Below are 13804 nucleotides of genomic sequence, written 5' to 3' on the forward strand. Positions count from 1 at the left end.
AGGACCAAGGAGTGAAAAGAGAAGGAAAGTTTGTATCCGACCCCTGAAGAGGTTCTAAAGTTAGAAACCATAAATTGACAGATAAACACTTTTCTAATGTTCCCTGATGAAAATCTTATATTAGGGGACAAGTGGGCTATCTATCATCCTGGTTACGTATTTTCTTCATAAAGTTTTGTTACTGCTGCAAAGTTAATATGATTGCACAAACATGATTCATCGAGTGATAAGCTTAAATTTAATTTTGTTAGATGAAAATGTACACCTTTTCCAAAGGACTTGCTATAGCTATTCCCTGTAATAAAATCCAGAGTTTGCCAGAATTTGCTTCCGGCAAATTCTTGCTTTTAATTAACCTAGCACCTTCCTCAACCACAGGCAGCTTCTAAATTATAGCTCCGTAGTGTGAGGACTTCAAAGTCAGCCTTCGTGAGGTTAAATTCTGGCCCTGCTAGATGTGAGATCTTGAGTGAAATGGAATTGCTGTGAGGATTAACTAATTTAACATATGTAAAGTATTTAGAACAGTGTTTGTTTAAAAGTAGGCTCTTGATAAATAATAACATGTCATATATTAATAATATTATTGCCCAGTTTGTATTTGCAAAGTCAATATCCTAAAACACAGCCATCCAAACAAACATTGCTTCTCTGTAAAAATGGTGTCCAAGTTTCAAGTTGGGATTCAAGTGATAGACGAGCTTAAACTGAATGTTGTACAGATAGTGGGAAAATGGCTTTCTTTGTCACAGAAGCAGGACTGGGTCTTGGGTACTTGGTCAAGGAGACAGGAAGAGAGAGAAAGAGAGGGGGTCCTAGGTATCCCCAGCCCCAGGTACCCCCAGCAGAGCCGGGGGTGGGGTGTTGGTGGGAGGAGATCATGTTAAGGTCTGGCCTGGGCAGAGGCAGTCAGCTGTCCCTAAAGGCTGTTAGGAGGTAGGTGTTTGTAAGGCTGGGATGTGTCTGCACCATGCTCTGTGGAGAATAAGTGATTGGTTTCTTATCATTTTATTATTTTGTGTGTGCACATAAGTGTGTGTGTATGTGTGGCAAATCCTGTAACTCTGATCTTTTCTCAGATCCTCTACTTCCTCATGCTCGGCTTTTTTATTTCTATCCTTGTGGGTTGGATCATCTTCCAGGGAAGTCTCCAAGGAGGTTGTTGGGATGGAAGAGCAGAGAGTACTCTGCATTCTCCTGTAAGGAAGGGCAGGGTGACTGAGGGCTGCTCCTAAAATGGTGACTGCTGCCACTGGTACCCACGCCTTAAGGACTTGGGTTGGTATTTGAAGGGTGTGATGGCAGGCATTAATTACAATAGCCACCATTTATATGCCTTTATAATGCAAAACTCCTTATTTTACATGCACCCTCTCACATAATCCTTACAAAAACCTTATAAAGCATTATGATCATTCCCATCTTACAGATTACAAAACTGAGGCTTAGTAAGATTTAGTCACCTACCCAGGTGACACAAATAGTTAAGTGGTGGGGGCAAGATTCAGGCCCAGACAATGTGACTGCAAGCTTTGAGCACTTACTCATCCCAAGCAGCCTCCATTCTAAGGTTCTGTCTGAACTTGTTATCTACTTATATCCAATTTCTGCAAATGGACAAAACCTTTTTAAGCCGCAGCATTTTAAAGAGGGTCAACAATATCGGGTTTTTTTTTTGTTTTGTTTTTTTTACATCTTTATTGGAGTATAATTGCTTTACAATGGTGTCTTAGTTTCTGCTGTACAACAAAGTGAATCAGCCATATGCGTACACATATCCCCATATTCCCTCCCTCTTGAGCCTCCCTCCCATTCTCCCTATCTGACCCCTCTAGGTGGTCACAAAGCACCGAGCTGATCTCCCCGTGCTATGCAGCAGCTTCCCACCAGCCATCCTTTTTACATTTGGTAGTGCATATATGTCAGTGCTACTCTCTCACTTAACAATATCGTTAATAAGAACTTGCAGCTCCTATATGACCCAACACTCTTCTCTATACATCTAAATATTCTTAATTTCCGTTTTCCTACAGTGGTGCTATATGCTACTTCTATGCCTTCATGACAGACTCACACAGGCAAAACTCATTATTCTTCATGCTGGTAAATTTGAAAAGTCATTATTAATGAGCTTTATAGGTCATATGAAATGTAACTGGAATATTTTTAGAATTCAGATGTTCCTAAACTACAGGAACTAGAAATTAAAAAAAGTTGAGGGTTCTACAGTGACAAGAAATGCCTTAAACATTGTAGGAGAAAAGATCCTGCCTTGCAGTTGATCACGTGGTCAGGTTCACGACCCAGCTCTGCTAGGCACCACTTAGGCAAGTGACTTCACCTCTCCGGGTACCACTTCTTCATTTGTACAGGGAGATGATGAGTTGGATGAGTTGACCTTAAGATCTCACTGACATTCTGAGATTCTTTCAACCCTGTTCCTTTCCTGCTGAGGTCTTCAACTTCTTACGATCATTTTTTCTGGGGTTTCTGTGAGTGTTTTGAATGGGTGTTCTGGCAGGAGTAGCTGAGATATTTGAGAAAAATTATTAGAGCACCCTTTGGGCTGCGTGAACCAAAGGACCATGAGATTGCCCCTTCTTTCTTTGATGTCGTTTTCACAGGGTTGGTGGCTGCCATAGGAACAGGGGCTGGAGGTTATTGTTTATAGAGTCTTTGTTTCAGCCAAATCAACAACAAAGCACAGTTCCCATGGGTTTTGGGATCTGGAAATCCCTTTTCCACATACAACCCTGTGCTGGATATTCTAATGCAGGACTCTGGATCAGGAATGGATTCCCAAGTCCTGGCAGATGGCCCCAGAAACAGTGCTCGCTGATCTGGTTTCCGTGAGTTTTATTAAACACCCTCACCCCCATCTTGTGCATTCAGTGGTTCTTTTCAAAATAGCAGTCATGTGGGGTAAGAAAACTTACTGGTACTGAGGTGCATAAATTTCAGTGTGAGGATTTCAATAGGACTTCACAGGTATTGTAAAAGAAATATTTGCATTTTGTGCCTCTTTTCTCTTTGTAAGAGTGCTTACAAGCGGGGTCTGGAAAATTGGAAGTGGAAGAGCAATGATCTTAGGATGTAGATGATAAAATGATTAGGGAGGAGACAAGGGAATAAGCAGAAAATTGGAAATAAAGATTTCATGAGAGGTGATGTTATGAGGTAAGAAATTTATCACTTGAAGGAATCCCAGGCAAAAGGAAAGGACGGTAAATGAAAGTTCAGAGGCTTGGTCTCTGAGGCTCAACCAAAGGTAGCATTCCTAAAAGTATTTTAGAAAGACTGACACCTGTAAGTAATATATACACCTACACACACACACACACACACACACACACACACACAAACACACACACACACACGGCCCCAAGTGAAGGCTGTCATAAAACAGCGTCATGTGAAATTTTATCTATTCAGGGATGATGTATCCTTTATAGTAGGATTTAAGGAAGGAATTTCAGCCAGATCTCAGTATGAAGAACAGGCATGCTTCTCTCAAACATCTGTTGATTTTCTTTACAAATACTGTGAATCCCGATTCCCTCTTTCCTATGGTCACTATCTCAGAACAAAATTTAGTCACTGTAAAGACTATACAGTATACATTTCTGTATGTTTTATTTTTTCCTATCCTATTTTCTTTTTTCCTTAATATCTTCAATTATTTATATTTATTCATATAAGCATCTACAAAATATTTTCCCTTTTCCTTAATATCCTCAATTATTTATATTTATTTTTGTAAGCATATACAAAATCTTTAGTGGGAGGATGTAGATATATACATAGATACCTGTGTATAGAGAGAGGTAGATAGAGGTAGATATAGATTAAGGACTTAAGTGGCTATGAGATGCTTCTTTGTGCTTATTTATAGATGGTCCTCTCTCTATACATAGAGTGGCACCAATGTCAGCAAAAACTAGTGAGAAAACTTTCAAATAATCTTTGACTTGAGATCAACTAAGAAGAACAATTGGTAGAAGCTACTTGTGAGATTTGAGCTTTAGGGACGAGGCATTGTGTTAAGGGCGGTAGTGGTTAATCTTCGAGCACCTGGGTCCTCTATGGGGGAATGAGCTAGGAAGCGAGGTTTGAAAAAAAGCCCAAAGACTTTGGAGAAACCTGGAATACAGGTTCACCTCCTTAATAATAGCATTCGGGATTCAGATACAAGGCGTTCATTTGTGTGTTCACAACTGATTCTAAGGATCCAGCACTACAATTCCAAAAAAATTATTTTCCAAAAACGCTGTCCTCCTTCCCAGTGTAGGCTCATACACACACACACAACCAGGAAGGCTCTGCAAAACAAACAGCAATGTCTCACAACGACTTGGAGACAACCGCAAGGTATGACACATGAGTACTCAACACAAATAAAACCTTTTGTGGCCAAGATGTCAAAGTCAGTAGATGTCATACTTTTGGATGGTGCTCAAGGCTTCCTCCAGCTGGGCCAGGCTCTGTCATTTCAGTTGGGCTTGACCATGAGGAAATGGCCTTGAAGAGATGCAATGCCTGCCCTAAGACCACTGATTTCTGAACTTCTCATCTGGTCGTGGGTTAAGCAAGCATGTCTGGCTAGATTGCCATGCTTGTCAATAAATAGCAATTGAAACAACTGATCAATTACAAAGCTGCAGATGCCACCTGAACATGAGTTACCACCTGCCTTAGAATCATCAGAGGTTGGGGGGTTGGGGGGAGCTGCAACAGTGCTGATTTCTGGGTATGACTAACTCCAACCCTACTAACTCAGTATATTTGATTTAAAATACGTTAATACTCACCCTGTGCCCCACCTAGTGATGAATAAAACCCTTTTTAAAATTTTATTTTTTTAATTGAAGTATAGTTGAATTATAAAGTATACTATGGATACTATTTACAAAGGATACTATATATCCTTTTCATATTCTTTTCCATTATAGTTTATTACAAGATATTGAATATAGTTAGTTCCCTGTGTTACACAGTAGGACTTTGTTGTTTATCTATTTTGTATATAGTAGTTTATACTCTGCTAACCCAAACTCCTAATTTATCCCTCCCTCTGCCTTCCCTGTTTGGTGACCCACAAATTTGTTTTTTATGTCTGTGAGTCTGTTTCTGCTTTGTAAATAAGTTCATTTGTAACATATTTTAGATTACACATATAAGTGATATCATATGATATTTGTCTTTGTCTGACTTACTTCACTTGGTATGATAATCTCTAGTCCATCCACGTTGCTGCAAATGTCATTATTTCATTCTTTTTTATGGCTGAGTAGTATTCCACTGTATATATGCACCACAACTTCTTTATCCATTCATCTGTCAATATACACTTAGGTACATGTATCTTTTCAAATTAGAGTTTTCTCCAGATATATGCCCAAGGAGTGTGGGATTGCTGGATCACATGGTAAGTCTATTTTTAGTTTCTCAAGGGACCTCCATATTATAATAAAAACCATTCTTATAGAAGCTATGAAATAAAGGATCATGGTTTTAATCCTGAAATTTAATTGCTAAATTTTTAGAATGGCCAGGATAGCTCTAATTTTTAAAAAGGGGTAACAGATAGCAAGAAGTTAAATTATGAGCAGTAATTTTGAACAGAGCAGCCAGATTAGACAGGTAAATCCTAAGTCAGAATCGGTAAATTTTACAGATATAAGAAGCACAGCTTTACTGATAAAGGTGGTGAGTTTTTTATTAGGTTTGATCTGAAACCAAACTGGAGTGGGAAAAAGAAGAAATGAGCATCCCAATTTTTAAATGTAAAACTTACTGCCATCGGGCTTTATCCTTCAAGGAATTTTTCCTAGAGCTGTTCCCTTCACTGGAGCTGTCCTCCTCCTCTGTCTCAGACTTCGACTGCAGCTTCCTGATGATCTGAAAGCTGCTGTTGACGGTGACTCCTTCTCTGAATTCTTTAAGCCATTCTGTCCCACTCGCTGTAAGAATTATCTTGTCCACTGTAATCGGCTACAAACTACAGAAAAATATGTAATGAGGATTTGTGATTGCAACTTCACATACTACATCTAAATAACCTACTTAGCTAGGGAAATGAAATCGTAACAGTCATAAATAATGGCATTTGTGCTTATTTTACCGGGGGAAAGAAAACCTCCAGGAAAACATTTTTTCCTTTCACCGCATGAAATACTAAAACTCACTCTTGTTTCCACTAAGACAACTTTAGCCCCTCTAGAATCAACACTCCACTTTGAATTTACAACATAAAAAGCAATATTATTTCAAGGTTCCCTAGGGAGAAGATTAGCCACTTTACAGAGGAAGGACAGGGTTATTTATCCTTGTAGTGAAGAATTGAGAAAAACCATGACAAAAGCGATTATTCTATGGAACTGGATAAAATTACTGGGGCCCAAGAAAATGATGGAGAAAGGGGGACATTTTGCTTTATTTCCCATATATCTTACGGTAACACAGAGGCTTCCTGGTGGTTTATAAGCTCTTATTGTCTGTATTTGTGATCAGGAAGTTTCTCCCATCAGAAGTCAGAGTGAGACAGGCTGGGACCTGGGACCCATTGCTGGGACCTGGGACCCTTTGCTGGGACCTGGGACCCTTTGCTGAAGTGCTGCAGTGCTTGCACCTGGACACACCTCTCCTCCAGCAACAAAATACAAAGAAACTGTACGGGACTAAAAATAACCGGGTGCATGCACAGTTGGGGCAAATTCTAGACCCAAAAGATACAAAGAGACCAAAAAAAACCCAACTGCCACTTTTGAAGAGTGGGGAGCAAAAGCAGGGTACTGAGCATGCCCCGTGCACACAGCACCACCAGAGGGGTTGGCAAAACACCTAAGCTACCCCTCTGGCCCGACCCCTGGACACATGCCTACCCTCACCCCATATAAGGAACAAGCTCTCCCCACCCCCGCTCAGGGAGCAAGCAAGCAGGGGAACCTACTGTTTGTTCTCACTCCCCCTTGCTGCAGCAGGGGCCCCAATAAAGCCTTGCCTGAATTTCTTGTTGGCCTCTAGTCAATTTCTATTGATTGGGGAAGGCCAAGAACCCTGGTCGGTAACAAGAGGGGCAGCTAGGCCATGAGATAGGGTGTTCCTGCCTTCTGAGACATGAGGGAGGCAGTGTGGGTGCAGCTTGGGGGGGGGCTTGCTTTAAGCTTTCTCCTCCATTTCTTGCACTTTATCCCCCCCTCATAAGCCAGGGAGATGCAAGCCAGTAGTGCTGCCGGCACCTGTCAAAGGTTTTAAGTCTCCCTGATACCAGGCGATGCTTTTGTTCCCAGGTGACCTGGAAGAGGCTACAGTTTTAGGAGATTTTTCTCACTGCCACTGAGAAGGGCTGTGTGTGAGTGTGAGAGTGTGTGTGTGTAAGGTCAGCAGTGGGTGCTGTCACCATGGTGAGAATGACTCTAGATTTCGGTGTGGGACTTCCAGGTATGGGACTCCTCAAAATTCTCTGTAAAGTTCCCCCCTTTTAGTCCCTTCTTTCGTTTCTAAACACTATATAAGAGATTTCCAAATCTTCTTCCGTTTTCTCAATGCCCCTTCTCTCCAATGCCCAATGCTCTGAGTCCAAGCTCTGTGGTCTTCTCCACGCTGGGGGTCAGGAATGAGAAGCAATGGGCCAGGGGGGAACGGAGGCAGTGCGATCAGGAGCCCGGAGCTCGTCCTTAGAAGACGTACCAGATTCCCACAGAGGAGAAAGGAAGGCAGTGTTGACTTCCCTTCAGTCTTTCTTCCACTGATCCAAAAATGTTACCACTCTCGCTTGACTTCTCGTATCCCCTGCACCCAGACGTTCCCACCCAATAAGAGAGAAGAAAAACCCCATCAACCTTAAAAAAAAAATCAGGAAACAATACCCACTTGCACTTGTACTTTCACATTGCCCCATTAAGCTAACTTAATGTTAAGGCCCCAACAGTGTTAGTTGGCATTCTTTTCTCTGGAATGTTCAAGGACCTAACTGTTACCCAACACAACAGTGACAACTGATAACCCTGGGCTCAGAAAGGTCTCTCTTCTGGCTTTAGTGAGTGACAAGCCAGGTGGCAACAACGATTCTCCAGACCATGAGGATTTTGAAAGGCCTCACCTCTAGAGTTTCTTCTTGGGAATTGTACCTCGGGCAAAGCTTCATGAGGCCGGAGGCTCCGTCAAGCACCTCACAGAGCTCCTTCAGAACACACCCCGCAGAACGGAACCACCTTACAAGCCGGGGATGTGCAGCGCCCGAGTCACCACCTTCCTGTACTCGCAGGAAGATTCATGCTGGGCCATGGCGTCCTTCAGGCTCCTCATCGTCTCCAGGTCAGACTGGTCCATAAACTGCCACATTTTTAAAACTTTTCTTGACCTGTTACAAGTCAATGACATTTTTTTTTTTAGACTGAAGGAGAAATAATATAATTTACAGTAAATAGCCTAAATTCCATTTTTTTTCATGTTTTCTTTCTGTTTCAATATTTATTTAGGATTCCCCAAATGATGTGAATATTACTTTAATAAATCGAAACACAAAATTAAATAGGACAGATACATACAAAAATACATGTGGGGACTTCCCTGGTGGCGCAGTGGTTAAGAATCTGCCTGCTAATGCAGGGGACACGGGTTCAATTCCTGGTCCGGGAAGATCCCACATGCCGCGGAGCAACTAAGCCTGTGTGCCACAACTACTGAGCCCACGCGCTGCAACTACTGAAGCCCACGTGCTCTAGGGCCCGCGTGCTGCATCTACTGAGGCTGCGTGCTGCAACTACTAATGCCCACGCGCCTGCAGCCCGTGCTCCGCAACAAGAGAAGCCATTGCAATGAGAAGCCTGCACACCTCAACGAAGAGTGGCCCCCGCTCGCCGCAACTAGAGAAAGCCAGCGCGCAGCAACGAAGACCCGATGCAGCCAAAAAACAAACACACACGTGTGGGAGGAGTTAATTTCGGAAGGTGGGCACTGAACTTAAGTTTGAGTTTTTCTGATTTCCCAAAAGAGAAACTTCCTGCGTAATACGGTTTCTACAAGTATTTATGGAGGATCGCCCACAGAAAATGTGTTCCATCCACTCCTCTTGATCTTTTAAATGTTACTGGATTAGGCCAGTCCCGCAGTGATACCCACGAAGCCAGTTTTGACCTCTTCTGTTGAATTGCTTCTACTGAATCCAGCTTTGACATTAAGTCACTGGCCTGTCTTGAGGGACATTATCTTAAAGTATTTGTGCAGAACAGATGTTAAATGAGATTTTCCTATTTGAAATTGCTGCTGAGACCAACAGCTGACATTGAACCCCACCTTCTAAAGAGAGGCAGTGGGTTGGCACCAGGAGACCCAAACTGCTCTGCCCTCAGAGGTCTCCCACCCTCCATCAGCAGAGGAACTGGGTCTGAGCAGCCACGTAGGGAATGCTTCTTTGGAGAGGGCTGTCAGGGCACCGTATGTGAGAAGGAGGAAATCACCCAAGTGCAGGGGCTTCAAGGGAACTCCATGGAGAGGCTGATCCGTGTCCCGGCAGGTTGTTGGTCAGAGACTGACTGGTGTGTGACTTGCCTGGGGGAAGTCTAATGATGAGAGGCTGCCTTGAGCTGCCTGAAGGCAACATGAGGGAGAAGGTTCCAGCGGGCATGGCTCGCATTTGCAGAGTCTGGGCGGGCAAAGCGCTGGGTGTTTCTGTGAGTCAGGAATGGACTCTGAGAGTCAGTGGGGCCTGAGTTATCTTGAAAGGCCTGCCGGTGAGGTGACCTTAGTGGAAAGAGTCTGTGAGGGTAGGACTTGCAGAACTAGACGCTGTAGGGGGGAGGACTCAGTAGTCAGCCAGGCCAGAGGTGCACTGCCCCTTACCAGGTAACGGTGCAGGGAGGTCGTTATGGGACAGTGGGTGAAGTTAAGGCAGGTAACTAGGAAGTAACCCTGAAACCACCCCTCATGGCTCTCAATGGGGGCTCCAAGGCCAGATCACAACTGCCCCAGTCAAGTAAGATGGGCTCCCTTTATCCCTGCACCCTTCTCCTCTCCTCTCCTGCCCATTTTTTCTGCAGGGACCCTGAGTTGGAGGGAGAGGGAGAGAAAGATAAACCATATCTTCCCACACTACCGCAGCTTTCTGAGACTGGTTGGGCTGCAAAATTGGGGAAAGAGTGAAGCTTTAAAATGAGAAGTTGAAGTTTTGATTTATATCAGACTGGATTAAAGATCATTATGTAATATCTCAGATATCCAAAGACATAAGAAGCACAACATGACAAACACCCACACATCAACCACTCAGTTTAAAAAATAAAGCATTAATAATATGATGGAGGCCCCAGTGGATTCCTCCACGAGCACATCCTCCTCCCTCTCTCACCACAGGGGACCACAACTGCGACTTTAGTGCTCTCCTTCCCTTACAATTCCTGATACTTTCCAACACAGGCAGATATCGCTAAGCATTTTGTAGAACTGTTCTGTGCATTTTTAACTTCATACAAATGGTGTCATGCTGTAGGTACTCTTAGGCAACCTGCTTTGTGGCATTGCCGTACGATTCTCAGGTTCATTCACGCTCATGGCTGTAGGTGCATGAGACTGCTTATTAACCACAGAAGTGACCGGGAAAGACACAGCATCCCCAGAGACACGACCCAGAGTCGGGGGAAGGAGAGCTAATTGTCAGGTTTGAAAGACAGTGAGGTCAGAAAAATAAAATTGTCTCCTGATTTCACCCCCACTAAGTTCAGCTTGTTCTACAACCAGTTCCTTATAAGGTGGTGAGAATCCTTTTGGGCCATGGAGGTAGAGGTTTAAATAAATGAGTGAATACATGAATGAGACTTGGTTCTCATTATTTAATCATCCTTCTTTCTGTGAGTAATGGAGCCGTCTTAGTACTTTGGGGGGCAAAAGACAAACCTCAGTAAGATCAATGATTTTTTGTTAGATTGAGAATTGACACTTTTAAAAAAAACCTTTATTTCTTTTTATGATTATAAAGGTAGTAGACGCCCATCGTAGACGACCTGGAAAATACCAAAAATATAGAAAATCCACCCATAGTTCTTCCACCCACAGACAACATTAGGTATATTTCCTTCCAGTATTTATCCTATTTGTGTCTCTCTGGTCTAAACATTTTATAAATTTTGTTGTATAAATATGCTTAGGTTATTAAGTATAGACTGCTTTGTTCCAATGTAGTTTTACGTATTTATGTTACCCTGTTTTCCAATGACATTAAACATTTGTTATAAACATAATTTTTGGTGGCTAAATAATATTCCACTGTAAGCCTGCATCATGTTATTTCCTTCATTTTTCTATTGTTCATTGGGTTATTTTATTTTATTATTTTAAAATTGAGGTGTAGTTGGACACTTGGGTTATTTTATATTGACATTAAAGTTGAGTAAATCTTGTTATATGTAAATCTTTGTACTTCTAACTGTTTCCTGTAAACAGCTGAGAATTTAGTTTGAGGAAGCAACATGTACAAAGTATATAGAAAAGCAGTCACTAACAGTAAGCGCCCCCTTCTCATCTAATCGTTTTAAAAATAAAAAAACTTTCAGTTATCTTGGTGTAGTTCAATTACCTGTAATCTAAATATTTCAAACCTGAAAGTACACACATGAGCTCTTCCTCCACGATCATTCCATCATAAGGACATCTAGCAACTTACCTCCTGTATATATTGTTCCAGCCAAAGAGCTATTAAACTTGGTACTTTTACCTATCTATTTGTAAAGATCAGTTCAGTTTTAAGCCAAATATAGGAGCATGAAACTAGTTAGCAGTGGGTCTGGGGTGCCCAGGAATCAGTGGTGAGGTTCAGCTGGTTTGAGGTTATTCCTCATCTAAGAAAGAGTTACCTGACTATATGGACTTCTTGGATTTTGAATTCAAACTAAGTTGGGTCTAAAAGTTCCATTCACCCAAGGCCTCCATGGGTCATTCTGAGGCCATTCTTGTATCAAGAGAGTCTCTAATACAGCGGTCCCCAACTTTTTTGGCACCAGAGACTGGTTCGTGGAAGACAATTTTTTCCATGGACCAGGGGTTGGGGGGGATGGTTTCGGGATGATTCACGCGTATTACATTTATTCTGCACTTTATTTCTATTATTATTACTCTGTAATATATAATGAAATAATTATACAACTCACCATAATGCAGAATCAGTAGGAGCCCTGAGCTTGTTTTCCTGCAACTAGATGGTCACATCTGGGGGTGATGGGAGACACTGACAACCTGAAGTATGTTGCTTATGTCCAGTCTACTCCGTAAGATGCAGCTTAATTGTCACTTGCCACTCACTGATGGGGTTTTGCTATGAGTCTGCAAGCAATTGACTTATTATAGTCTCTGTGTAGTCAAACCTCTTTGCTAATGATAATCTGTATTTGTAGCTGCTCCCCAGCGCTAGCGTCACTGCCTCAACTCCACCTCAAATCATCAGGCATTAGGTCCTCATAAGGAGTGCACAACCTAGATCCCTCGCATGTGCAGTTCACAGTAGGGTTCGAGCTCCTATGAGAATCTAATGCCGCCACTGATCTCACAGGAGGTGGAGCTCAGGTGGTAATGAAAGCAATGGGGAGCGGCTGTAAATACAGATGAAGCTTTGCTCACTCACCCGCCACTCCACCTCCTGCTGTGTGGCCCGGTTCCTAACAGGCCATGGACCACTACGGTTGGAGACCCCTGCTCTAATACATGGTATGTGGCAGCCAACCTCCAAAGATCCACATGTCCTGCTGCAGTGCGGTCCCCACACATAATGAATCAGTGCTGGTCCTATGTGACCAGTCCAATATGGCAGAAGTGACAGTGTATTACTCCTGAGGCCAGGACATAAAAGGTACTGCAGCTTCTGCCTTGCTCTTTTGGATCGTTCACTGTGGAGGGAGCCAGCTGCCAAGCTGTGAGGACAGTGACATCCAGAAGAGAAGATGTGAAGTGCCCAGACAACAGTCTGCACCAGTCTGCCAGTCAAATACAGAGGATAAGCACCATTAAAATAGAACTATTTTATCATAATATGATCATTCTTTTTTTTTTTTTTTAAGAAAAGTAACACAAGTTCTTTGTAGAAAATTTATCACAAAGAGAACCAAATCATCTGGATAAAGCCTCCTATTCTCCCAGTATTTTTCCTATTTTTCCTTCTTTCGAGCTATGCTTGGTGCATTTGTATGACCATTTCAAATGCCAATGACATGATCATTTGAGTTTATTCTTAGTTGAGAAAGTTCAAAAGGACAAAAAAATTTCCAACTCAGAATTTTCCCCTCCACCCCCAACCCTGAATCCCTATGTAGGGCCTGGAGAATCAAAGAAAAACCTTGAAATGTTATGAAGCAAGATCTATTTATAGATCTATCTATAGATTTATAGAGCCCTCAATGGGAAGGTGAATCTCAGACAACAACAACAGCAATCACAGGTCCTCTTTCTGGAGCCTTACTACATGCCAGACACACATACTCAACACTTTACATTATCACATTAAATCCTATGTAAAGGGGTAGGTGCTTTTCATTATTGTCTCCATTTACAGATGAAGAAACTGAGGCTCAGTGAAGTCAAGTAACTTGCCCAGATCACACAGCTATTCAGGGTGGGGAGCCAGGATTTGATTCTCTGCTATTCTCATTCGACCATTCACACTCTTCTCCTTCACACCACACTTTCACCTGCAAGAGTGAGGAGCAGCTACTTTGTGCAAGGTAACCGAAGCTGAAACGGAATAAGGCGGAGGCTTTATTGGCAGAATGGTGATCTTATTATTAGCTTGATGGAGAAGGCGTAAGAGCAGGATATCACA

The 13804-nt window shown here is 42.4% G+C and overlaps 1 protein-coding gene across 1 annotated transcript in view; it reads right to left on the bottom strand.

Annotated features, from left to right (window-relative positions):
• The window catches only part of PLCE1 (phospholipase C epsilon 1), a 163378-nt gene that overhangs the window by 71271 nt on the left and 78303 nt on the right, over positions 1 to 13804 (bottom strand). The window contains 6 exon segments of the mRNA XM_036828066.1: positions 5795 to 5921; positions 5924 to 5971; positions 5974 to 5998; positions 8102 to 8191; positions 8193 to 8219; positions 8221 to 8362. Of these exon segments, the coding sequence (XP_036683961.1) occupies positions 5795 to 5921; positions 5924 to 5971; positions 5974 to 5998; positions 8102 to 8191; positions 8193 to 8219; positions 8221 to 8362 (459 nt within the window).

This window comes from Balaenoptera musculus, chromosome 16, assembly GCF_009873245.2.
Source record: "Balaenoptera musculus isolate JJ_BM4_2016_0621 chromosome 16, mBalMus1.pri.v3, whole genome shotgun sequence".
Taxonomy (NCBI): Eukaryota; Metazoa; Chordata; class Mammalia; order Artiodactyla; family Balaenopteridae; genus Balaenoptera; species Balaenoptera musculus.